Below are 24,052 nucleotides of genomic sequence, written 5' to 3'. Positions count from 1 at the left end.
AATATGCCGTTTCACAACTTTTTATTTTCACCCTCAGATGTCATACCCACCTCCCTGGCAGCAGTATGCAGGTCACTGGAGCAGTTATTAGGGGGTGCAGTGGACTTCAGGCAGGTGGACCCAGGCCCATCCCCCCCCCCCACCTGTTACACTTGTGCTGGTAAATGGGAGCCCTCCAAACCGCCCCCCAAAACCCACTGTACCCACATGTAGGTGCCCCCCTTCACCCCTTAGGGCTATAGTAATGGTGTAGACTTGTGGGCGGTGGGTTTTGAGGGGGATTTGGGGGGGCTCAACACCCAAGGGAAGGGTGCTACGCACCTGGGAGCTCTTTTACCTTTTTTTTTGTTTTTGTAAAAGTGCCCCCTAGGGTGCCCGGTTGGTGTCCTGGCATGTGAGGGGGACCAGTGCACTACAACTCCTGGCCCCTCCCACGAACAAATGCCTTGGATTTATTCGTTTTTGAGCTGGGCGCTTTCATTTTCCATTATCACTGAAAAACAAAAACGCCCAGCTCACAAATTGTCACAATTGTCGCATAAAACATGGAGACAGACGTTTTTGTTATGCCCCTCCATGAAAGTTTGGGTGTTCTTTTAACTGGCTCCTACTCAATTTACATGGACCAGTTGGCCTGAATGATTCTAACATTTGGCACTTTCCTATCTCTGGCCAACACAGGCCCACACAGCTGATACCACCTTAATCCTCTATCCTATCCCTGGCCGCTGCTGTCTCCCATCAAGCATCCACCAATGAATGACTTGCTTATCCCCCTCAAATATACTCTGGGTAGTCACACAGTTGCCTGTGGCAACATGGCTCCACATGTTTCACCTTGTTTTAGAAGTATACCCAGGAGGGTTTGGAGGTAGAATTGTGGCATCATAGAAATTGTGAGTACGCTGCTACCCACAGCCTAATCCATGGATACCCAAGATGACAGTTAAGACTAGGAGAAAGCATCAGTGAGGCCCTGAAGCATTTCACGGAAGGAGTGCAGGAGAGATGGGGGGGGGGGGCAGTTTTACCGCCCCTTGCAAACTTATAGTCTAGGTCAGCTTTGAAAGGAACTCTATAATGCATGTTCAGACAGCCCAAGGTTGGATAAATAGACTTCCAGAGGAGATGAGCAATGTTATAATGCACTCAACACCATCCTCCAAAAATTACAGAACATAGAACTAACCAAAATAAAATGCTTCCAAGTTCAAAGGTAGGTTTTAAGAGCTAAACTGTTAAAATACATGGCCTTAAAAGCTTTCCAACATCAGGAGGTCATTTTAGAAACCTTGCAAAGCATTGAAACATGAAGACAGTGGCATTTACATGTAAATGGAATATATCTGTAAATGCTATTGACAGTGCTGCTACTGACATGGCTAGATGCTATGGGATACAGAGATTTTAAGAGAGCATAGTGTGGGCTCAGGTTTGGGCAGTCCAGAAAACTCTGAGGTTCGTAGTCAGCAGATGTATCCAGGAGTGGAGGAGTAGCCTAGTGGTCAGAGCAGCAGTTTTGATATCCAGAGATGGTCGGTTCAAATCCCTCTGGTGGTCTTGGGCAAGTCACTTAACCCTCCATTGCCTCAGGTACAAACTTAGATTGTGAGCCCTCCTGGGACAGAGAAATATCCAGAGTACCTGAATGTAATTCACCTTGAGCTACTACTGAAAAAGCTGTGAGCAAAATCTAAATAAATAAATAAATATTGAAGATTCTACATGGAATGTTGCTGAGTGGAGGAGTGGCCTAGTGGTTAGAGCACCAGTGTTGCAATCCAGAGGTGGCCAGTTCAAATCCCACTGCTGCTCCTTGTGATCTTGGGCAAGTCACTTAACCCTCCATTGCCTCAGGTACAAACTTAGATTGTGAGCCCTCCAGGGACAGGAAAATACCCAGTATACCTGAATGTAACTCACCTTAAGCTACTACTGAAAAAGGTTTGAGCAAAATATAGAATAAATAAATATATGGAATGTTGCTACTATTGAAGATTCTACATGGAATGTTGCTACTATTGGAGATTCTAGATGGAATTTTGCTACTATTGAGATTCTGTTGCTACTATTTGAGATTCTACATGGAATGTTAATGTTGCTATTCCACTAGCAACATTCCATGTAGAAGCCTGCCCTTGCAGATCAGCAAGGCGGCTGCGCAGGCTTCTGTTTCTGTGAGTCTGACGTCCTGCAGGACGTCAGACTCACAGAAACAGAAGCCTGCGCAGCCGCCTTGCTGATCTGCAAGGGCAGGCTTCTACGTGGAACATTGCTAGTGGAGGAGTGGCCTAGTGGTTAGAGCACCAGTGTTGCAATCCAGAGGTGGCCAGTTCAAATCCCACTGCTGCTCCTTGTGATCTTGGGCAAGTCACTTAACTGTCCATTGTTTCAGGTACAAACTTTAGATTGTGAGCCCTCCTGGGACAGAGAAATATCCAGAGTACCCGAATGTAACTCACCTTGAGCTACTACTGTGTGGGCAAAACCCAAATTAAATAGGCATGACTCCCTACCTGAATATCCAGAGTTTCAGAAGCGTTATCCAGATAATTCCACTGAAAATCCAGACAGACTGCCTCAGCACCATGGAGCAGGCATTTACCTGGTTAGCAGCTAAGTGGGGTAACTCCCCTGATATAGTTAGGACGTGAGAAAGCTCACTGGATAGTGCTTTTGAATATTGGTCCCTGTGAGGGAATAAGTGGTATAGCCGCATGTTTCCCTAAAAACACTGAAGTTGAGTCACCTTACAGCAAGTGGCACTAACCTGCTCAGTCACGGGGGCAGGGCTCAGGCAGGGAGGTGGTTAAATGCCCTGGGGCAGAACCGACCAGAGAGGCGCCAAGTGAAGGAATCTTCCCAGGGTGTTCCCATTGGCTATAGCAGTGTTTCCCCCAAGTCCAGTCCAGGATTACCCCTTGCCAGTCAAGTTTTTAGGATATCCACAATGAATACGCATCAACTCGATTTGTATACACTGCCTCCATTATATGCAAATCTCTTTCATGCATATTCATTGTACATATCCTGAAAACCTGACTTTCAAGGGGTAGGGTTACCATATGGCTCCAGAAAAAGGAGGACACATTGATGCAGTCCGGGTTTTGCTTCCATTGAAAGCAAAGGATGTAAAACCTAGACTGGCTCAATCTCCTGGACTGGACTTGGGAAACACTGGGCTATATAGTACCTGGAGGGAGCCCAGGAAAGAGGAGCAGCTTCCAGCAGACATTATACTCTGTGTATTTAACAAGCAGGCAAACACAGCGAAGGTGACAACAAAGATGATGGGAAAAAAAAAAACGGCCAACGGACTCAGTGAGTTCACATCAGAAGTGTTATTCCCAAAATGCAGTGTGCTCGACACGAATCGTGTTTCGGCCACAGAGGCCTGCCTCAGGAGTCCCTGGAGCGTGTTGCCATTAGATTCCTGAGCGCTCGACAAAGTCCGGAGATAGCGCGCCTAGGAACCGACGCGAGAAAACAAGAGCGTTCACAGCCAGTGTCGCCACCAATGTAGCCCTAGTGATTGGTGCAAAGAACTGTAGAGAAGAGAACCTAAGCCCATATCCCACTCTAACTGGGACTCTTGTGGCGAAAAGTGCGAGCCTTCCAAAATCTACTAGAAACCTACTGTATCTACATATACAGTGGTGGAAATAAGTATTTGATCCCTTGCTGATTTTGTAAGTTTGCCCACTGACAAAGACATGAGCAGCCCATAATTGAAGGGTAGGTTATTGGTAACAGTGAGAGATAGCACATCACAAATTAAATCCGGAAAATCACATTGTGGAAAGTATATGAATTTATTTGCATTCTGCAGAGGGAAATAAGTATTTAATCCCTCTGGCAAACAAGACCTAATACTTGGTGGCAAAACCCTTGTTGGCAAGCACAGCGGTCAGACGTCTTCTGTAGTTGATGATGAGGTTTGCACACATGTCAGGAGGAATTTTGGTCCACTCCTCTTTGCAGATCATCTCTAAATCATTAAGAGTTCTGGGCTGTCGCTTGGCAACTCGCAGCTTCAGCTCCCTCCATAAGTTTTCAATGGGATTAAGGTCTGGTGACTGGCTAGGCCACTCCATGACCCTAATGTGCTTCTTCCTGAGCCACTCCTTTGTTGCCTTGGCTGTATGTTTTGGGTCATTGTCGTGCTGGAAGACCCAGCCACGACCCATTTTTAAGGCCCTGGCGGAGGGAAGGAGGTTGTCACTCAGAATTGTACGGTACATGGCCCCATCCATTCTCCCATTGATGCGGTGAAGTAGTCCTGTGCCCTTAGCAGAGAAACACCCCCAAAACATAACATTTCCACCTCCATGCTTGACAGTGGGGACGGTGTTCTTTGGGTCATAGGCAGCATTTCTCTTCCTCCAAACACGGCGAGTTGAATTCATGCCAAAGAGCTCAATTTTTGTCTCATCTGACCACAGCACCTTCTCCCAATCACTCTCGGCATCATCCAGGTGTTCACTGGCAAACTTCAGATGGGCCGTCACATGTGCCTTCCGGAGCAGGGGGACCTTGCGGGCACTGCAGGATTGCAATCCGTTATGTCGTAATGTGTTACCAATGGTTTTCGTGGTGACAGTGGTCCCAGCTGCCTTGAGATCATTGACAAGTTCCCCCCTTGTAGTTGTAGGCTGATTTCTAACCTTCCTCATGATCAAGGATACCCCACGAGGTGAGATTTTGCGTGGAGCCCCAGATCTTTGTCGATTGACAGTCATTTTGTACTTCTTCCATTTTCTTACTATGGCACCAACAGTTGTCTCCTTCTCGCCCAGCGTCTTACTGATGGTTTTGTAGCCCATTCCAGCCTTGTGCAGGTGTATGATCTTGTCCCTGACATCCTTAGACAGCTCCTTGCTCTTGGCCATTTTGTAGAGGTTAGAGTCTGACTGATTCACTGAGTCTGTGGACAGGTGTCTTTCATACAGGTGACCATTGCCGACAGCTGTCTGTCATGCAGGTAACGAGTTGATTTGGAGCATCTACCTGGTCTGTAGGGGCCAGATCTCTTACTGGTTGATGGGGGATCAAATACTTATTTCCCTCTGCAGAATGCAAATAAATTCATATACTTTCCACAATGTGATTTTCCGGATTTAATTTGTGATGTGCTATCTCTCACTGTTACCAATAACCTACCCTTCAATTATGGGCTGCTCATGTCTTTGTCAGTGGGCAAACTTACAAAATCAGCAAGGGATCAAATACTTATTTCCACCACTGTAGGTGACACCTGCAGCCGTGAGGGTTATTGTAGGGGTGTACAGTTAGGTACAGTAGGTTTTTGGTGGGTTTTGGAGGGCTCCCCATACAATATAAGTGGTAAGGGTGAGATTTTTATTTATTTACTAGGAAAAAATGCCCGTTTCTGTGCGGAATGAAACGGGCGCTAGCAAGGGGTCCCCTCCCTCCGTCCCTCGAAGCTACTTGCCTTGTTCGCTGTGGGCCGTTTCGACCCTCGAGTGTCAATAGCTCCACCCTGGACGTCATGACGTTTTGACGCGTCATGACGTTTTGACGCGAGGGCAGTGAAGACACTCCAGGGCAAACCGGATATCTCGGGCGCCTCAACTTCCGTGGAGGCTTCAGAACGTTGGGGTTGCCTTTTATATATATAGATTTGTTGCATTTGTATCCCACATTTTCCCACCTATTTGCAGGCTCAATGTGGCTTACACAGTACCGTGAAGGCGATCGCCAATTCCAGTATGACAAATACAGAGTGATATTGTGGCATAGAAAAAGTTCATGTGTGACAGACACATTAGGGAATCGAAAGGCGGAAGAGTTAAGTTATGTTCAGTTCGAGTATTAGTTTCGTTATGTTGCAGGGTTCAGGCATTTAGGTTGGATCGTTAGTGTATGCCTTTTTGAACAAGTTAGTTTTTAGTGATTTCCGGAAGTTTGATAGGTCAAACGTTGTTTTCACGGCATTTGGTAGTGCGTTCCATAGTTACGTGCTTATATAGGAGAAGCTGGATGCATAGGTTGATTTGTATTTGAGTCCTTTTCAGCTTGGGCGGTGGAGGTTTAGGTATGTGCCTGTTGATCTTGTTGTGTTTCTGGTTGGTAGGTCTATGAGGTCTGTCATGTATCCCGGGGCTTCGCCGTAGATAATTTAATGAACCAGAGTGCAGATTTTGAACGCAATGCGTTCTTTGATTGGGAGCCAGTGCAGTCTTTCTCGTAGGGGTTTGGCGCTTTCTAATCTCGTTTTTCCAAATACAAGCCTGGCCACGGTGTTTTGAGCAGTTTGAAGTTTCTTTAAGATTTGTTCTTTGCATCTTGCATAGATTCCAGTACAGTAGTCTAGGTGGCTTAGTACCATTGATTGTACCAAGTTGCAAAATATTTCCCTCGGGAAGAAAGGTTTTATTCGTTTGAGTTTTTGAAATTACATGTCAGTTTGGTTTGCTTTTTTGTGGACCAGAGGAATAGCCTAGTGTTCAGAGCACCGGACTTGACAAGGGAACTCTGGTTCGACTCCCATTGCTGCTCTTTATGATCATGGGCAAGACCCTTAACCTTCCATTGCCTTACGTACAAAATTAGATTGTAAGTCCTGTGTATCTGGAACCTTTTTTTATGAAGTCCACTGCAGTGCCCCCTGCTCTGCTGGGATGTCTGTGCAACCAGTCTACTAAGAATGCTGCCCCCCCTCCTGAGTTGTTTGTGTGTGTGTTTCCCTTGGACATTTTCTTTGTAATGGTCTCAAAAGATAGATGCACCGAGCACGGAAGCGTCTAGCAAATGGCCATTTCTGGAACAAAAAGTCGGACGTTTTTCTGGTCTGAAAATGGCTGTGATCACTACTGCATTCACGTTTTTTCCTAAAACATCCCAAATCGGATTTAGACACCATAATGAAAATGCCCCTCCGCACTTCCTTAGATAAATAATAAGGCAACACAGCATCAACTGGAGAGGCTGCTTTAGAAATTCTGAAGGTTTCTTTTTTTTTCTTTCTTTTTTTTTAATGCAACATATGTAGTGTGAGATTACAAAGGACCTCTGACAAAGAAATGTATTGAAATAAAAAAAGGCAAGCCTTAATTGAACAAAAGCAATATAACTGTCTGTAATTGAATCGTCAGACATGCAAATGTTATCCGCCTGACATTCAGTATTTCTGTTCTGTCTTTTCTAATTATCTTTACTGAAGTCTGAAGCTAACAAAGGGAAAAGCTTTAAAATTAGAAATGGTTTGCTACATTAGGTAACATTTACTGCACTAATACCTTTTCCCCCCCCCCCCCCCCCCCTTATTAGACCTTGATGTTTAATTATTGCTTTTCTTCCTTCCCCCCCACCCTCCAGGGAACTACTCCCCAACCAGAAATTTCTGCGGTCTCCCTCATTAACACATGCATAATGCATTTGGAATAATGCAGAAGCAGATTAGAATGAGGTTCTGTGGACTGTGTCGATGATATAATGAACTGAGATGTATTTCCTAAAAAAAAAAATTCCCATTGGCTTTTGCATGTATAAATTCGCACCCCTATTCATTTCATAATGGGACTTTCAGGCTCTGTATCAAGTTGCTTATGCTGCTTGTATTTCCTTACAGAGTGAAGCAGCTGACATGGGTGGACAGCTTGATTACATTTTAATCAAGATTCTGCAGCCTGGGCTTGGGGGAGGAAATTGGATTGATATATGGTTAGTGGGGACTGTCAGAGATCCTTGAATCTGAAAACAGCCTGTAATTCTTACCTCAGAGGATTTACGCTCCTGCCTCTTTCCGTCTTCTTCTTACCGGGTTTTGATCGTACCCTTCGTTCTGTTTTTTTCTGAGGGTTACTTCAATAACTTGCTATCTGCTAGGGCTCAAGTACAGCAAAACAGTAGGGAACTGTATCGGAATATCCCTGGGGGGGGGGGGGGTCTTCGGAACAGTGGCATACACAGAACTCATGTTTATATGGGAACTGAGGTTAACATGGGTTAGGGTCAGTGTGTTTTTATTAGCAAAAAAATGTGCTGGTACTCAAATACTAACCCACCCTTCAGGGGTGAGGTGATCACTCAGGGACCCACCCCACAATAGCCAGGCCCCCTGCAACCAGTCACATAATCTATGACAAGGCAGAATCGATGTGTAGAGCCTGAGCTCTTTCATTCAAACTTAGGTTCCATGGGTCAATTTTAGCAGACAGTGGAAAAGGTGCCGGTACTCAGTACCCCCAAGTACCCCCTCAAAAAAAGCCCTGCTTTTATCACATGTAGCAGTGATTTTGATTTCTACAGGCATTTCTTTTTCATTTAGAGGCTTATCAACATGAGCTATTGTTAAGACATGTTATTTTACTGTTAACTTGTAATTAGCTTGATTATTCTATACTTGGCTCACTTTTGATAATGTGATGTCATAATGCCTCATTCCACCAATGGCTAACAGCCAACCTCATCAGTGATGTCACAAAGGCCTGATCACCCACACGTGGGTCCCTTTATCCAGTGCGTTTGTTCTAGCAAATGAGGTGCCGGTGCTCAAATGCTAGGCCACCCTTCAGGGGTGAGGTGATCACTCAGGGACCCAACCCACAATAGCCAGGCCCCCCCTGCAACCAGTCACAGAATCTATGACAAAGCAGAATTGGTGTGTAGAGCCTGAGCTCTTTCATTAAAACTTCAGGTCCTTGGGTCAATTTTAGCAGACAGTGGAAAAGGTGCCGGTACTCAGAACCCCCAAGTACCCCGTCAAAAAAAGCCCTGGTTAGGGTTACCATATTTGCAGAGACAAAAAAGGAGGCCACAAAATAAAAATGGTTATTACCTTTGCTAAAGAAATATTTAGGGATCCTTTTACAAAGGCGTGCTGAAAAATGGCTTGCAGTACTGTAGGCGCGGGTTTTGGGTGCGCGCTGATCCATTTTTCAGCGCGCCTGTAAAAAAAAAATGCCTTTTTAAAATGTTTGCTGAAAATGGACGTGCGGCAAAATGATAATTGCCGCGCGTCCCTTTTGGGTCTGAGACCTTACCGCCAGCCACTGACCTAGCGGTAAAGACTCACGCGGTAACCGGGCAGTATTGACCTACGAGCACCAAATGCCACTGAGCAGGCGTCCGTTCCACGCGTCTGAAAATAAAAAAATATTCTTCAGACGAGTATCGGACGTGCAGCAAAAATGAAATTACCGCAGAAGCCTCGTCGTAGCCGTGCAGTAGCTCCATTTTGGTGCTCATTGGACGTGCGTAGACGCTTACGCAGCTTAGCAAAAGGGCCCCTTAATGACAGCAAATGTGTAAATGGTTTTTAGTTAATGAACAAACGTCAAACAGTGACATACGTACAGTACAGCAATAGATAATGATCTACTTTTCAGAAACTTCCAGAGTTTGACCGAGTCTGGGCTCAAGTGTACTTATCAGAAGAGCGAATATCCCTCAACAACTTTGGCTGGCTTCTGAGATACCTGTGAAAGTCTTTGCATGACATATGCTTAAAATTGTGCTCCACAAACAACCTGCAGGACATAGCTGAACAAGTCCAAAAGGAGGGACATAAGGCATATTTTCAAAGCACTTAGCCTTCCAAAGTTCCATAGGTTTCTATGGAACTTTGGAAGGCTAAGTGCTTTGTGCAGGTGTATTTTCAAAGCATTTAGACTTACAGAGTTACATAGAGGAGGTATTTCCGATACGATGTCTAAGTCCAACTTTGGACGTTTTCCTCAAAACATGCAAAATTCAAGCGGGGAATATAGCCATTTTCACAACAGAAAAAAATGACTTTTTTTTTTGTTTGAAAATGGCTATTTGCTAGATATTTTTGTGCTCTGTGCATTTATGTTTTTTTGTCCATTTTCAAAAACAAAACCAAACACATCCAACTGAAAAATGCACAAAATCAAGCCATTGAGATGTAGGAAGAGCCAGTATTCTTAGTAGACTGGTCCCCCAGACATCCCAGGAGAGCAATGGGGCACCCTAAGGGGCGCTGCTGTGGACTTTACCATCTCACCGTTGCTCCCTTATCTTGTATGGTGAGCCCCCCAAAAGCCACTAACCCCAACTGTACACCACTACAATAGCCCTTATGGGTGAAGGGGGGAACCTATATGTGGGTACAGTAGGGTTTGGGTGAGTTTTGGAGGGCTCACAGTTTCTACCACAAGTTTAACAGACAGGGGGCCTGGGTCCACCTGTCTGCAGTGCACTGCACCCACCACTAGACTACTCTAGGGACCTGCATGCTGCTGTAATAGACCGGAATTATTTTCTGTAGCGCTGGAAATTGTGCATGCTCGAGGCGGACCTGTCAAACGCAGGAGATGGAGGTCCATGGGACCCCCACCATCCCACCATCGCTTTGGCCCTGATGTTCTAGTGCCCCCTCAAGCCAAACCCCGGCAGCAACACAAGGGCTCAGGTGGATCTTCAGCCCCCATAACCCCCCCCCAAAAATCCCTGGTGGCCACAAACCGAACCTCCCCTCCCTGCCCTGGCGGTCTAGCGGCCCCCTCCCCTGTACCTCCATGATGGAGGAGGGAGTAACACAGTCCCTTCTCTTCAAAATGGCAGTGCCTTGCCCTGCCCAGTGTATCCTGGGATACGCTGGGCATGATTTCCTTACCATATAAGGGAGTTATCAAATTGCCTTCATTGCGTTCAGGTCTTTATCTGCTGTCACTTACTGTGTTACTATGTTACTTGGACTGTAAGTCATCTGGGGCAGGGAATCTTTGTATTAGCACCCCAACCTAGAATACTGTATCAATGTAAACATAATAACACATGTAAGGGGCATGAAAGTCTGAATTAGCAATCTTAGTTGGCAAATCTAATCTTCTGCAGCATTTTCATACCTGCAACCACAGTTTGCATTATAGCTGTGGACATATTTTAATATGAATTTTATATCTGCTTCTAGATTTCCTAGCACACCTCCAAAAGTTTACTTTTTAATACTTTCCCAAACACGGCATCAATTTCCATTAAGCAAGATGCAAAAGTTGGAAGGTTACGAGTACACATTCTAAATAAATAAGCCACAATGATTACTTAAGTAGGCCAGTTTGAGGCATGTAGCCAAAAAAAAAAAAAAAAAAAAATTCAGTGTGACATTTAGAAAGATGACTATTAGCTCCCTTGGAAATAGGATCAATATTTTTCTAACCACTGTGTAATTTATTCTTATTTTATTTTGACTCATATTTCAGGCGAGAGCTTTCCAGAATGCAGAAACAGAGTATTCAGCTTATTTTTATTTCTGTTATTTTTACATGTCTGTAGGTCATCGCATTGTCGTCGTGTATGCTGTTCTGTTCCCATCACTGTACTTTACTCTACCATTGTTCTTCCCTTTTATTTAAAAATTTGCTTCAGGTGGACCATTCATCGTCAACTGTACAGCCCCGGAGATGGATGCTCAGGGGAGCCTGGAGTCCTTTGGGGAAGAAACTACATGCAGCCTAGGCCCGAAAAGTTACGAGCAACCCACGGTGTCTTCCAAATCCCGTTCTCCGTCTCCGTACACCAAGAGACGAATGTGTGAACTGTCGGAGGATTCAAGACAACGGTTGGCCCACTTGAACCTCGGCCCTTACGAATTCAAGAAGGAAGCGCACAGCAAACCTCCATTTGTAGTCAGACATGTACGTGTTTTTTGACAAACGTGTTGACAATGCAGACCTTGATCAAATCTTGCTCTTTTACTAAAAACGATTAACACATTTTTATCCTTCCTCTTAGCTCGTACGTATGATCTCTTTCTCTCTTCAGCCTGATATTTGGTTATCAAAAAGTTAAAATTAGCCATTAGTAAAATTATGCTGTCTGCCTTTGAGTCAAGCAAGATCAAACCCCTTTCTTGCTCCTTCTCTTCTTTCAAAGCTTATAGAACAGGATAATTGCTTCTTAATATTGTACCAATACCAGTATTAAATGTGGCAGAACATGGTTTAAAAAGAGCTTAGAATGTGTATATAGTAACATAGTAGATGACGGCAGAAAAAGACCTGCACGGTCCATCCAGTCTGCCCAACAAGATAAAACTCATCTGTGCTACTTTTTGTGTATACCCTACTTTGATTTGTATCTGCCATTTTCAGGGCACAGACCGTATAAGTCTGCCCAGCACTCTCCCCGCCTCCCAACCAGGCCCCCCCCCTCCCACCACTGGCTCTGCCACCCAATCTCGGCTAAGCTTCTGAGGATCCATTCCTTCGGAACAGGATTCCTTTATGTTTATCCCACGCATGTTTGAATTCCGTTACCGTTTTCATTTCCACCACCTCCCGCGGGAGGGCATTCCAAGCATCCACCACTCTCTCCGTGAAAAAATACTTTCTGACATTTTTCTTGAGTCTGCCCCCCTTCACTCTCATGTCATGCCCTCTAGTTCTACCGCCTTCCCATCTCCAGAAAAGGTTCATTATATAAAGGACCAGTTTGGTCTCTCTGCAAAATGATAGCCTGAAGTAAATTTATTTTGTGGCATGACTGTCCCATGGGATGCATTTATAGGTAGCTGGTGCGCTCCAAGGGCGTAGCCACGGGTTGGCCTGTCCCACCCAGTTTGGGCTCAGGTTCACCCAGCAGTAGTGCACCCTTGACAGCACTGATTTAGGGGGTGGGGTGGGGAGTGGAGCAGGCTGGGCTGTATATGTCTCTCTCTGATCAAGCCTCGCTCTCTCTTCAACGGGTCCATGGCAGCGGCAGGGATTCGCACACACTGCCTGCCGCTAATCCGATAGCTTTCTGTCACGTCCCACCCTTTCTGTCACAAAGTCCTGTTTCTGCTTAGCAGAAAGGAGGCTTCCAGGTTAACGACAGGCAGCTTGTGGGCACCACTGGGGACCCGTTAAAGTGCGAGATGCTTCCTGAAAGAGATGATCCAGAGAAGTAATGGACAATGGAAGGGAGGAAGAGAGGATAGAAGGAGAATTGTTGGACATGGCATGGAGAGGAGGGAGGGAGGGAAAAGAAAAGGATAATTTTTGGACATAGGAGAGGAAGGGAGAGGGAGAGCTGTGGGTGGGGTGGTGAAGGAAAGGAAAGATGGTGCTCAGGGCCAGAGAGAGAGAGAATTGTTGGACATGGGATTGGAGGGTAGGAAGAAAGAAATGGGGACAAGAAAGGGAGAAATCTTGCATATGGGGGTGGAGGGGAGGGAGAGATGCTGCATGGAGGAGGAGAGAGGCAAGAGAGGGAGAAATGTTGGATATAGGGGTGAAGGGGATGTAGAGATGGTGCATGAGGTGGGTGAGAGGGGTGAACGAGGGACATGGGGGTAGAGGGGAGGAAGGGAGAGATGCTGCATGGGGAGAAGAGTGACATAGGACCCGGGGCACAAGGTAGAGAGTGATATGGTGGACAGTGGGACAGAGGGAGAGATGTTGGACATGGGGTTGGATGAGAGGGAGGGAAAAATAGAAGTGGAGAGGGGAGAAAGAGGAAGATGTTGGATCCAGGTGCAGATGGGAGTCATGGAGAGATGTTGGACATGGTAATGAGGGAAGAGAGAGGGAGAAATGCTAGGGGACAGGAAGATGTCAGGCTTCAAGGGTGGGTAGGGAAGAAAGAGGGAGCAGATGCTAGGCTAGAAAGGTAGAGGGAGGAAGATGCTAGGAATAATGGAACCATGTGAGAGAGGCCAGGAGGGGAGGTGACAAGGAAATGGATGAGAGAATTATGATTACAGAGGATAGAAATATTGTATTGGGAGAAGATTAAAGATGAAAGGGGATAGAAGGCTGGAGAAGGAGTGAGATGGGGAATGGGAGAGCTAGTGGGTGAGAGAAAAAGATGGAAATCTGATAGGTAGCTGAAAAGTAAAAAGGAGGAGAAGGGGGAAAGAGAGGGTGACAGGCAGAAAAGAGAGGAAAGAGCTAAAAAGAATGATCAATATGTAGTGAGAGAACAGACAAAGCCCAGGGCAAGCTGTTGTTTCCCATGTCTGCCTCAATAGCAGATTATGGATTTTTCCTCCAGGAATTTGTCCAAACCTTTTAAAAACCTAGATACGCTCACCGCTGTTATCACATCCTCCGACTCCAGGATGCCCAGCCTCGCCTCCGATCCTCCTCCCCCCCGTCTCAGTACCAAAACAACAGATTGGACAATGATCTTACACAATCCAAGAAGCATAGGTTCTGCCCAAGCTCCAACTACGGACCACCCTGGCAATGTCTGGATATGCCAAGGCAGATTAAATATTCAACAGCATTATCTTCTGCTCATTGGCACTATCCGGTAAGCAGTACCTTCTTTCTGGATAATTGCCTTTGAATATCAGCTGATCTATCTTTATCTTACCCTGAGGGATAGTTGAAGCAGTCCGTTGCATTTTTTTCTTTTGAAGGAGGCATCAGGCTGTCCATTCCAACTATTTATTTGCAAGCGCTGCATTACGTCAAGTTAATGCACGTTTAACAAGCTCAGGCCAGTCCCAGTCCCCAGCCTATGGCCCAGTTCAGCGTTTATATCTCGCTATGAATCATCGTTTCTCTTAAATCAGATCCATCATTTTGCTACTTCAACACTGTGCAATTGAAAGTACATTGTGTAATTTATTCAATTGAACTCTAATTAATATTGATTTAGATTATTATGATTGCATTTATGCTGTGTCTGTTTGAAAAGCCAACTGATCTAATCTGCTCTATTTCTCTACTATGTGCTATGCCCAGAATATTGATGCCTTTAGACATGACAGGACTTTTAAGATAGGCTTAAATTTATTATATAAGGGACTTCCATCTTGTATAATTGTATATTGTATCATATATCCCAACAGTGGTCTTTTTTGATACAGAAATGTAGAATATGATGCACTTAAAGACTGAAGGTCATTTTTCTTTTCCTGATGAAAAACTGGTTTTACCTTTGCTTTCCCAGTAAAGGATTCTGTATTCCCTTTTTATTTTTTTTTTAGGTGCATTTTGCAAAGAAAGATAGTCAGACTGGCTGACTCTTCAATGACAGATAATCTGTATGCATCTGTTTGGTTGCACATGTGTAAACAGATATGTGTGGCTAACACTAGAGAGGAAGCAGAAACAATGAGCAGATGAGGAAGGGGAGGGGAGCTGCATTGTAGAAACACCTGCTGGAGCCTGCAGCAGAGTGATGGGGAGCTCAAGCCCTTCCACAGGAAGGTGTTATGGAGGCAGTGCGGAATTAGGAGAAGCAGCAGGGTGGTGGGGAGCTCAAGCCCTTCCACTGGAAGATGTTAAGGAGGCAGTGCGGAATTGAGAGAAGTAGCAGAGTGGTGGGGAGCTCAAGCCCTGCCACTGAAAGAAATCTTGGTGAACCTGGAAGAAGTACTGAGCCAAATAGACAAGTTGAAGAGTTATAAATCACCTGTACCAGATGGTATACATCCCAGAGTACTGAAAGAACTCAACCATTAAATAGTTGATCTGTTGTTAGCAGTGGTGTTCCTTGGTCGGATCACTGCTGCACACCTTCCCCAGGTGCAGCACTCCCCCGGTGCATCACATCCAAACCCCCACTCCGGGTGCATTGCTCTTACCTCCTGGGGGTGTTGGGAGCAGCCATGTGGCTGTTGGCTCCACTGGTTCCCTGCCCCAGAACAGGAAATAACATCAGAGGGAGCAGGGAACTGGCAGAGACAACAGCCACATGGCTGCTCCATGCACCCCCCCCCCCCTGCCACATGGCTGCTCCATGCACCCCCCTCCTGCAGCATGCACCCGGGGCAGACCGCCCCCTACCACCCCGTCCTCGGTATGCCACTGGTTGTTAGTGATCTGTTGTTAAAATCGTCTGTAGTACCTGAAGGTTGGAGGGCGGCCAATGTAATGCCAATTTTTAAAAAGGGTTCCAGGGTGATCCTGGAAATTACAGACTGGTAAGCCTGACTTCAGTGCCAGGAAACATAGTGAAAACTATTATAAAGATTAAAATGATGGAACGCGTATACAAACATGGTTTAATGGGACAAAGTCACCATGGGTCCAGCCAAGGGAAGTCTTGCCTCACCAATTTGCTTCAATTCTTTGAAAGCATAAATAAACATGTGGATAAAGGTGAGCCAGTTGATGTAGTATATCTAGATTTTCAGAAAACTTTTGACAAAGTTCCTCATGAGAGACTCCTGAGAAAATTAAACAGTCATGGGATAGGAGGCAATGTCCTTCTATGGATTAGGAATTGGTTATTGGACGGAAAACAGAGGCTAGGGTTAAATGGGCATTTTTCTGAGTGGAGGAGGGTGAATAGTGGAATGCCGCAGGGATTTTTATTGGGACCGGTGCTGTTTAACGGAACCATGAGTGAGGTGATTAAATTTGCAGATGGTTTATGGTTTATTGGTACTTACTATACCACTTGGACTGGCCATTCTGCCCATGACCTACCCATTTCCACGTCCCTGTTTTCAAATCACATGTAAATTTTAGGCATGGATCCCGCACCTAAATTTGCACAGATAAAGTTCAATTAACTTTAATTAGTGCCAATAATTGCTTGATAAAAAGCCAATTATTGACGCTAATTAGCTTGTTATTCAATTAAATTGTGCATGCACCCAAATTTGCAGCACAATTTTTGGCATCTTTTGTAGAATTAGCGGGGGTAATGTACAGTGTTCTGTAAGTAACCCTGGTTGTCCTCTGCCTAAGCTCTTCCCTTGTTTGTGCCTACCTTAGGCTCCTACCCAGTTACATGATGCTGACCAGGTCATACCCAGATCTTCAGCATCACATAACTGGATAGTGCCAGTGATAATCTGGGCACAGTACTATCAAGTTAGTGTCAGGGCAGTCCAGATGCCAGCAATATTCAGCAGTGGTGCCAGGAAACTATCCAGTTAACTTAGGGCAGCAAAATCTTAACCGGACAGCTATCCGGGTACAGTTGTTGAATTTCGGTGATACCTGGGTAACTTCCAGCTAGAGTGTTGCACAGGGACAGAAATTACACCCATCCCCGCTGGAATCTAAAACATGATTTATTTTTTTTTGTTACATTTGTACCCCGCACTTTTCCCACTCATAGCAGGCTCAATGCGGCTTACATGGGGCAATGGAGGGTTAAGTGACTTGCCCAGAGTCACAAGGAGCTGCCTGTGCCTGAAGTGGGAATCAAACTCAGTTCCCCAGGACCAAAGTCCACCACCCTAACCACTAGGCCACTCCTCCACTCCACTCCCTGCCCATTCTCACCGGAATCTCCTCCATCCCCACCCGTCTCCGTACGTAATCTCCATCCCTGCCAATCCCCACAAGTAATCTCCTCCATCCCCGTCCGTCCTCTATACTAAAATAACCCAACTTGTTGTAAAATAACTCAACAGTAGCCCACGTTGATAACTTCCCCTCTCAATGCTTATGGGGATTTCAATGCTAGCAACCATATCCATTAATTCTTTTTAGTGCTATTATAATTCCCATGGCACAAGGACAGGATAGGTAGGCTGGTCTGGCACTACACTTCTGCAGGAGCCCCTCAGGACCTGCATCCATCCCTATGGTAACCCCGCAGGACCTGCGTCCATCCCCACAGGACCTGCGTCCATCCCCTCAGGACCTGCATCCATCCCTATGGTAACCCCGCAGGACCTGCGTCCATCCCTGTGGTAACCCCGCAGGACCTGCGTCCAGCCCCACAGGACCTGCATCCATCCCCATGGGAGTCTTGTGGACCTGGAGGGGATCCCCGTGGGATTCCCACTAATCCCATTCCCATGTAGTTCCCAGTAGCCGGATATTTAGTGCCACTACCTAGAAAGGGCCTGACCTGAATATCTGGGCACAATTTAACAAGCAGAAACACTGCATTTAAGAAAACGCTGACCGCAGCTGACTGAATATTACCCGCATTGGGCTAGATTCTATATCTGGTGCCAAGAAAACCTGCCTAGGCGTATTCTATAAACTATGCCTAAAATTAAACCCGGTTTACAGAATATGCCTAGCTCCCATCCACACAACTAAATTTAGTCACAGGTAGTTACGTCAAGTAAAACTTGGTGTAAATGTCTACGCCTAAATTAGGCGTGGACCAGGTGTATTCTATATCAACACACATAGTTTTTAGAAATGTCCGTGACCCGCCCATTCCACGCACCTTAAATGTATGCATATTACTTTGCAGAATACGCTTAGACAGTTGTGCGCATAAATTCTAATTAATGCCAATTAGTGTCAACAATTGCTTGTTAAGTGGCAATTATCGGCACTGATTGGCTTGTTAAATAATTAAGTTGCGCGCACAAGACCGTATTTGCACGCACAACGTACATCGCTCTATATAGAATCCAGGGGTTAGTGATCTAAAGGGTCCTTTTACTAAAGCGTGCCAAAAAATGGCCTGCTCTGGTGTAGATATGTGTATGGGATGCGCGCAGGTCCATTTTTCAGTGCACCTACAAAAAAGGCCTTTTCTTTGGGGGGGGGGGGGGCAAAATGGACATGCGGCAAAATAAAAATTAGCGCGCATCCATTTTGGCCCTGAGGCCTTACCACCACCCATTGACTTCCCGGTAAGGTCTCACGTATTAACTAGGTGGTAATCGTCAGAGTGCGTACACTGCTGATTACCGCCCGGTTAGCGCCATGCTGTAGAAAATAAAAAATATTTTCTGCTGCGCATAAAAATTAGAATTATTGCCTGGGACACGTGGTAGCCGGGTGGTAGTTCTAATTTGATGCGCATTGTACGCACGTAGGCGCCTACATGCCTTAGTAAAAGGGCCCCTAAACGATGAAACTTATATCTCCTTTGGATTTTTTTTAAAAAATAAGTACTTATGCAGTTGGTGCTGCTGAGACCATGTGGAGGGGCATAATAGAACGGGGGCGCCCATCTCCGGGGACGGCCCCGGGAAGGGGCGGAGCCAACCGTATTATCGAACAAGATGGGCGGCCATCTTTTGTTTCGATAATACGGTTGGGGCCGACCAAATCTCAACATTTAGGTCAACCTTAGAGATGGTAGACCTAAATGTTGAGATCGCCGGACTTAGAGATGGCTGGCCTCAGTTTTCGCCGATAATGGAAACCGAGGCCGGCCATCTCAAACCTGGCCAAATCGAAGCCATTTGGTCATGAGAGGAGCCAGCATTTGTAGTGCACTGGTCTCCCTGACATGCCAGGACACCAACCCGGCACCCTAGGAGGAACTGCAGTGGACTTCACAAATTGCTCCCAAGTACATAGCTCCCTTACCTTGGGTGCTGAGCCCCCCAAAACCCACTCCCCACAACTGTACACCACTACCATAGCCCTTAAAGGGTAATGGGGGACACCTAGATGTGGGTACAGTGGGTTTTGGAGGGCTCCCATTTACCACCACAAGTGTAACAGGTAGGGGGGGATGGGCCTGGGTCCGCCTGCCTGAAGTGCACTACAGTACCTACTAAAAACTGCTCCAGGGACCTGCATAGTGCTGTGATGGAGCTGGGTATGACATTTGAGGCTGGCAAAAAAATGTTTTATAATTTTTTTATTTTGGGTGGGAGGGGGTTGGTGACCACTGGGGGAGTAAGGGGAGGTTATCCCCATTTCCCTCCGGTGGTCATCTGGTCAGTTCGAACACCTTTTTGAGGCTTGGTCCTGAATATAAATGGACCAAGTAAAGTCGGCCAAATGCTCGTCAGGGCCGCCCTTCTTTTTTCCATTATCGGCCGAGGGCTTCCATGTGTTAACCACACCCATTCCTACCTTCGCTACGCTCCCGACACGCCCCCTTAAACTTTGGCTATGATGGACTGCAGTTGAGGGAAGGACGCCCATCTCCCAATTTGTGTCGGAAGATGGGCGCCCTTCTCTTTCGAAAATAAGCAAGATAGACATTTTTGAATATTAACCTTTTATGTTTTAGCCTCTGGATCCACCATTCTGTAAATCATGGATGGGTCTATGCTTCTGTAGATGACGTGACCGGTGTATGGCAGCTCAGTAAGGGGCCCTTTAACTAAGCCGCGTAAGTGCCTACGCGCGCCCAACGTGCGTCAATTTGGAGTTACCGCCCAGCTACCATGTGGCCCATACTGTAATTTCATTTTTCACGCGCATCCGCTAGGCGCGCCAGAAAATATATTTTATTTTCCGGCGCGCGGCAAAAATCGGGTGGTAACTCTGACTTGGCGCGTACAGACGATTACCACACGGTTAACGCGAGAGACCTTACTACTAAGTCAATTGGTGGGGGTAAGGTCACAGACCCAAAATGGACGCGCATCAATTTTTATTTTGCCGCAAGCCCATTTTCGGCAAAAATTTTAAAAAGGCATTTTTTTGCAGGCGTGCTGAAAAACCCACGCCTACACTACTGCAGGCCATTTTTCAGCGGACCTTAGTAAAAGGACCCCTAAAAGACTTTTCCCAAATTGCAGCCAGTTGTGCTCATGGATAGATGTCCTGTAATTTGAGCATAGACAGGCAAGCAGTCAGTCCTGGTGACGAAGATAGGATCTTTAACAGGATGAAACATGCCTTTAAAAATATATATATACTTCCCAAATCTCATGTCTTCAAAATGTGTCTTTTTTTTTCTCTAGATTGAAAAGTCAAACTCTGTGTCTGACATACCCCTCTACTCATGCTCTCCCAAAGAAAGTACGCAAAACTTCTTCTCCAGGATGTACCAAGGTAAGGCTGTCTGTTAAACCAGGTTCTCTTTTACTGCCTGGCTTCCTCTTTCTCGACCTGTGCGCCATCACTAACCTTGAATAGATTATGGGGCTCATTTTCGAAAGAGAAAAACCATCTAGAAAGTGGCATAAAGCAGCATTTGGACGTATTTCTCACAAACGCGTCCAAATCGGTATTTTCAAAGCCTATTTTTTGGGAGGTTTTTCTATGCTGTTCGTCTGTGGTGTGTGTCAAGGGTGTGTTAAGGGTGGGATTTGGGCTTTCCTAAGACTTGGATGTTTTTCAGCCCATAACGAAACAAAACAAAACTGTCCAGGACTAAAACTAAGATGTTTTCAGGCTACACCTGTTTTTATAACAAATAAGGCACAAAAAGGTGCCCTAAATGACCGCTGGAGGGAATCGGGGATGAACTCTCCATACTCCCCCAGTAGTCACTGAGCCCCTCCCTCCCACTCCCAAAAAAGTGGTTAAAAAAATTACTTACCAGCCTCAGATGTTATACTCAGGCCCATTACAGCAGCAGACAGGTCCCTGGAGTAGTCTAGTGGTAGGTGCAGTGCACCGCAGAGAGATGGATCAGACCCATATCTCCTCCTACCTGTTACACTTGTGGTGGAAACTATGAGCTCTTCAAAACTCGCCAGAAACCCACTGTACCCACATATAGGTGCCCCCTTAACCCATAAGCGCTATTGTAGTGGTGTACAGTTGGGAGTAGTGGGTTTTGGGTGGGTTTTAGGGGGCTCAGCAGCAGGGGCGTATCTGCATGGGGCCACAGGGGCCTGGGCGCCTGCAGGTTTCGCCCTGGCCCCCTCCCCGCCGTCAACCCTCCCCCGCTGCTTACTTTTGCTGGCGGGGGCCCCAACCCCCGCCAGCCGAGGTCCGACCCGCAGTCTTCATATTTCGTCTTCCTCCGACTCTTCCGTGGCCATGCTGTAAGTAACGCTGCTGATTCGTTGAATCCAGTTCGGAGTCTGACGTCGCAGCACGTTGTACACGCGTACAACGTGCTGCGACGTCAGACTCCGAACTGGATTCAACGAATCAGCAGCATTACTTACAGTAACAGCATGGCCATGGAGGAGTCGGAGGAAGATGAAATATGAAGACTGCGGGTCAGACCTCGGCTGGCGGGGGTTGGGGCCCCCCGCCGGCAAAGGTAAGCAGCGGGGGAGGGTTGACGGGGGGGGGGGTGGAGAGAGGCGGCGGCGGCGGCGGCGGCGGGGGGGGGGGGAGGGAGGCAAAAATGTGCCCCTCCTCTCTGGCTCTGGCCCCCCTACCGCCGGATTCCAGATACGCCCCTGCTCAGCAGTCAAGGTAAGGGAGCAACAGTAAAATGTGTACCAGGGAGCTTTTATTTGAAGTCTACTGCAGCGCCCCTGAGGGTGCCTCATTGCTGTCCTGGGATGTCTGGGGGGCCAGTCTACTAAATATGCGGACCCCCTCCTACATCCCAATGGCTTGATTTTCTCTGTTTTTCATTTGGACATTTTTCCCCCCGAAAAAAAGATTTAAAAAAATGTACAAAGCACAAAAAGCTTGTTTGAAGTGGTATTTTTGGAAAACAAATAGACGTTTTTCATTTTATGAAAATTAACTTCTTTCCTATTTGGATTTTGGACGTCCAAAGTCGGACTTAGACGTCATATCTAAAATGCCCCTTCAGGGCCGGTCTTAGCAAGTGCGGGACCCTATGCAGACCAATTTGGTGGGGCCCCATCCTAGCCCCGCCCTACCGTAGTCCTGCCCCCACCGTAGCCCCGCCCCTACCCTAGCTCCACCCCATTGATAAGATTATTCCATTTTTAGAACATTTTTTTATTTATGAAATTTCAAATAAAGACAAATGAAGCTAAACTTGTACAAAAAAACTGATTGAAATAATAAGCACAATGCTATCATGAAACCTCCCCTCCCCAGAAATTATTCAGTTCAAGTCCACTACAATTAGTAGTTCCAATTCTCATAACAAAGGAGAATAAAGGAAAAATATTAAGAAAAGATCCAGTACTTTCAAATTCCCCTATTACTCTGTAACCCATATATGCAATAAAATAAAAATGAAATGAAAAGATATACAATAAAATAAAGTGATATGTAAAATATAATGTACAATATAAAAACATATAGACCACCAAGGTATTAAAATTGTTTTAAAATATATGCCACAACTCTCTGACTCAAGAAGACTCCGACTGTGTCTGTCATCCATAATTGTCTGACAACACAAAGAAAAAAAATAAGTAAAAATAAAATAGTCACAATTAATACCTTATACACCAATATGCCAGCCATACGGAAAATGCAGACCGTCAACAATATGAAGCTAGCAAGGGATCATAATATCACAATTCTCATGTAGAGCCACAAAACACCCTTTTAGAGGTAGTGTGTCATGATTTAGGCTCTACACCCTTTCCGATGTTTGGTGCCACCTTAGTAAGGCCAACACACAATCTCTCCACTGCAAAACACTATACACAAACGTGTGCAAAAACACACTCATAACCTTAACAAACCATAAACAGCACTAATTCCAAGGACAGGACGAGCTACAACCTTATGCGTGGCGTGGAAAGGCAACTGTAATTACACCGGGCTCTAAAACACCAGTGCACAACCTAGTGAAAAAAAAAACCAAAAAGGGCTGCAAACTATACGCTAGCAGAATACTGTACTTTCCTTGATCACACCTGAAAAACACATGAAGGCAAAATACTGAACTGGAAAGTTACCTCAAGAAGTCAGACTCAGCATGCAACAATACTACAAAAATTGAAACTTACATGAAAAATATCACAGATGCACATTTCCAAAAACTAACATATTCCAATTAATAAATCCTGAATAAAATAGTTTTTTCTACCTTTGTTGTCTGGTGACTTTGCTTTTCTGATCATGCTGGCTCAGTATCCGATTGTGCTGCTATCTGTCCTCTTAACTCCGTTTCCAGGGCTTCCTTTCCATTTATTTCTTTACTTTCCGCCTTTCTTCTTCATTTCTTGCCCTACATCTGTAAGTAAAAGCTGGGTCCTCCGCAGACTTGACTGTCCAGTGGATCCAGCTTCTGCCTATTTTCTATATCCATGTGCACTTTTTCTTCTCTCTTCCTTTTCCCTCACCTCATCTCCTTCCTCACTCTTCCCTCGCCTCCATCCATGTCCAGCATTTCTTCTCTCTCCTCCATCCACCCATGTCCAGCGACCCTCCTGTCCTCCCCTGCCATCCACCTATGTCCAGACACCCCCCTCCCCTGCCATCCACCCATGTCCAGCGACCCTCCTGGCTATCTCCCACAGTCTGAATATTGAATCCGCTAAGCCCAGGTTTTATTAAAAGGGCCCCTTATTTATTTATTTTTTTCAAACATGGGAGAGAAAGAATGGAGACATTCAGTTATCTCAAACTCGGGTATACATATAAATTATCACATACCATGTAAAATGAGTTTATCTTGTTGG

At 45.8% G+C, this 24,052-nt stretch overlaps 1 protein-coding gene across 2 annotated transcripts in view; it reads left to right on the top strand.

Moving 5' to 3' along the window:
• Nucleotides 1-24,052, top strand: part of SPATA6 (spermatogenesis associated 6) — a 121,406-nt gene that overhangs the window by 25,504 nt on the left and 71,850 nt on the right. The window contains exons 2-4 of one of the 2 annotated variants that reach the window (XM_030206968.1): nt 7,592-7,683; nt 11,353-11,621; nt 20,495-20,585. In XM_030206968.1, the coding sequence (XP_030062828.1) occupies nt 11,388-11,621; nt 20,495-20,585 (325 nt within the window). In that variant the 5' untranslated portion in view covers nt 7,592-7,683; nt 11,353-11,387. The remainder of the gene's footprint in view (nt 1-7,591; nt 7,684-11,352; nt 11,622-20,494; nt 20,586-24,052) is intronic. The other variant, XM_030206967.1, reaches the window with a different exon arrangement.

Source organism: Microcaecilia unicolor, chromosome 6 (assembly GCF_901765095.1).
Source record: "Microcaecilia unicolor chromosome 6, aMicUni1.1, whole genome shotgun sequence".
Classification (NCBI taxonomy): domain Eukaryota; kingdom Metazoa; phylum Chordata; class Amphibia; order Gymnophiona; family Siphonopidae; genus Microcaecilia; species Microcaecilia unicolor.
This window is presented reverse-complemented; position numbering and strand designations above follow the sequence as displayed.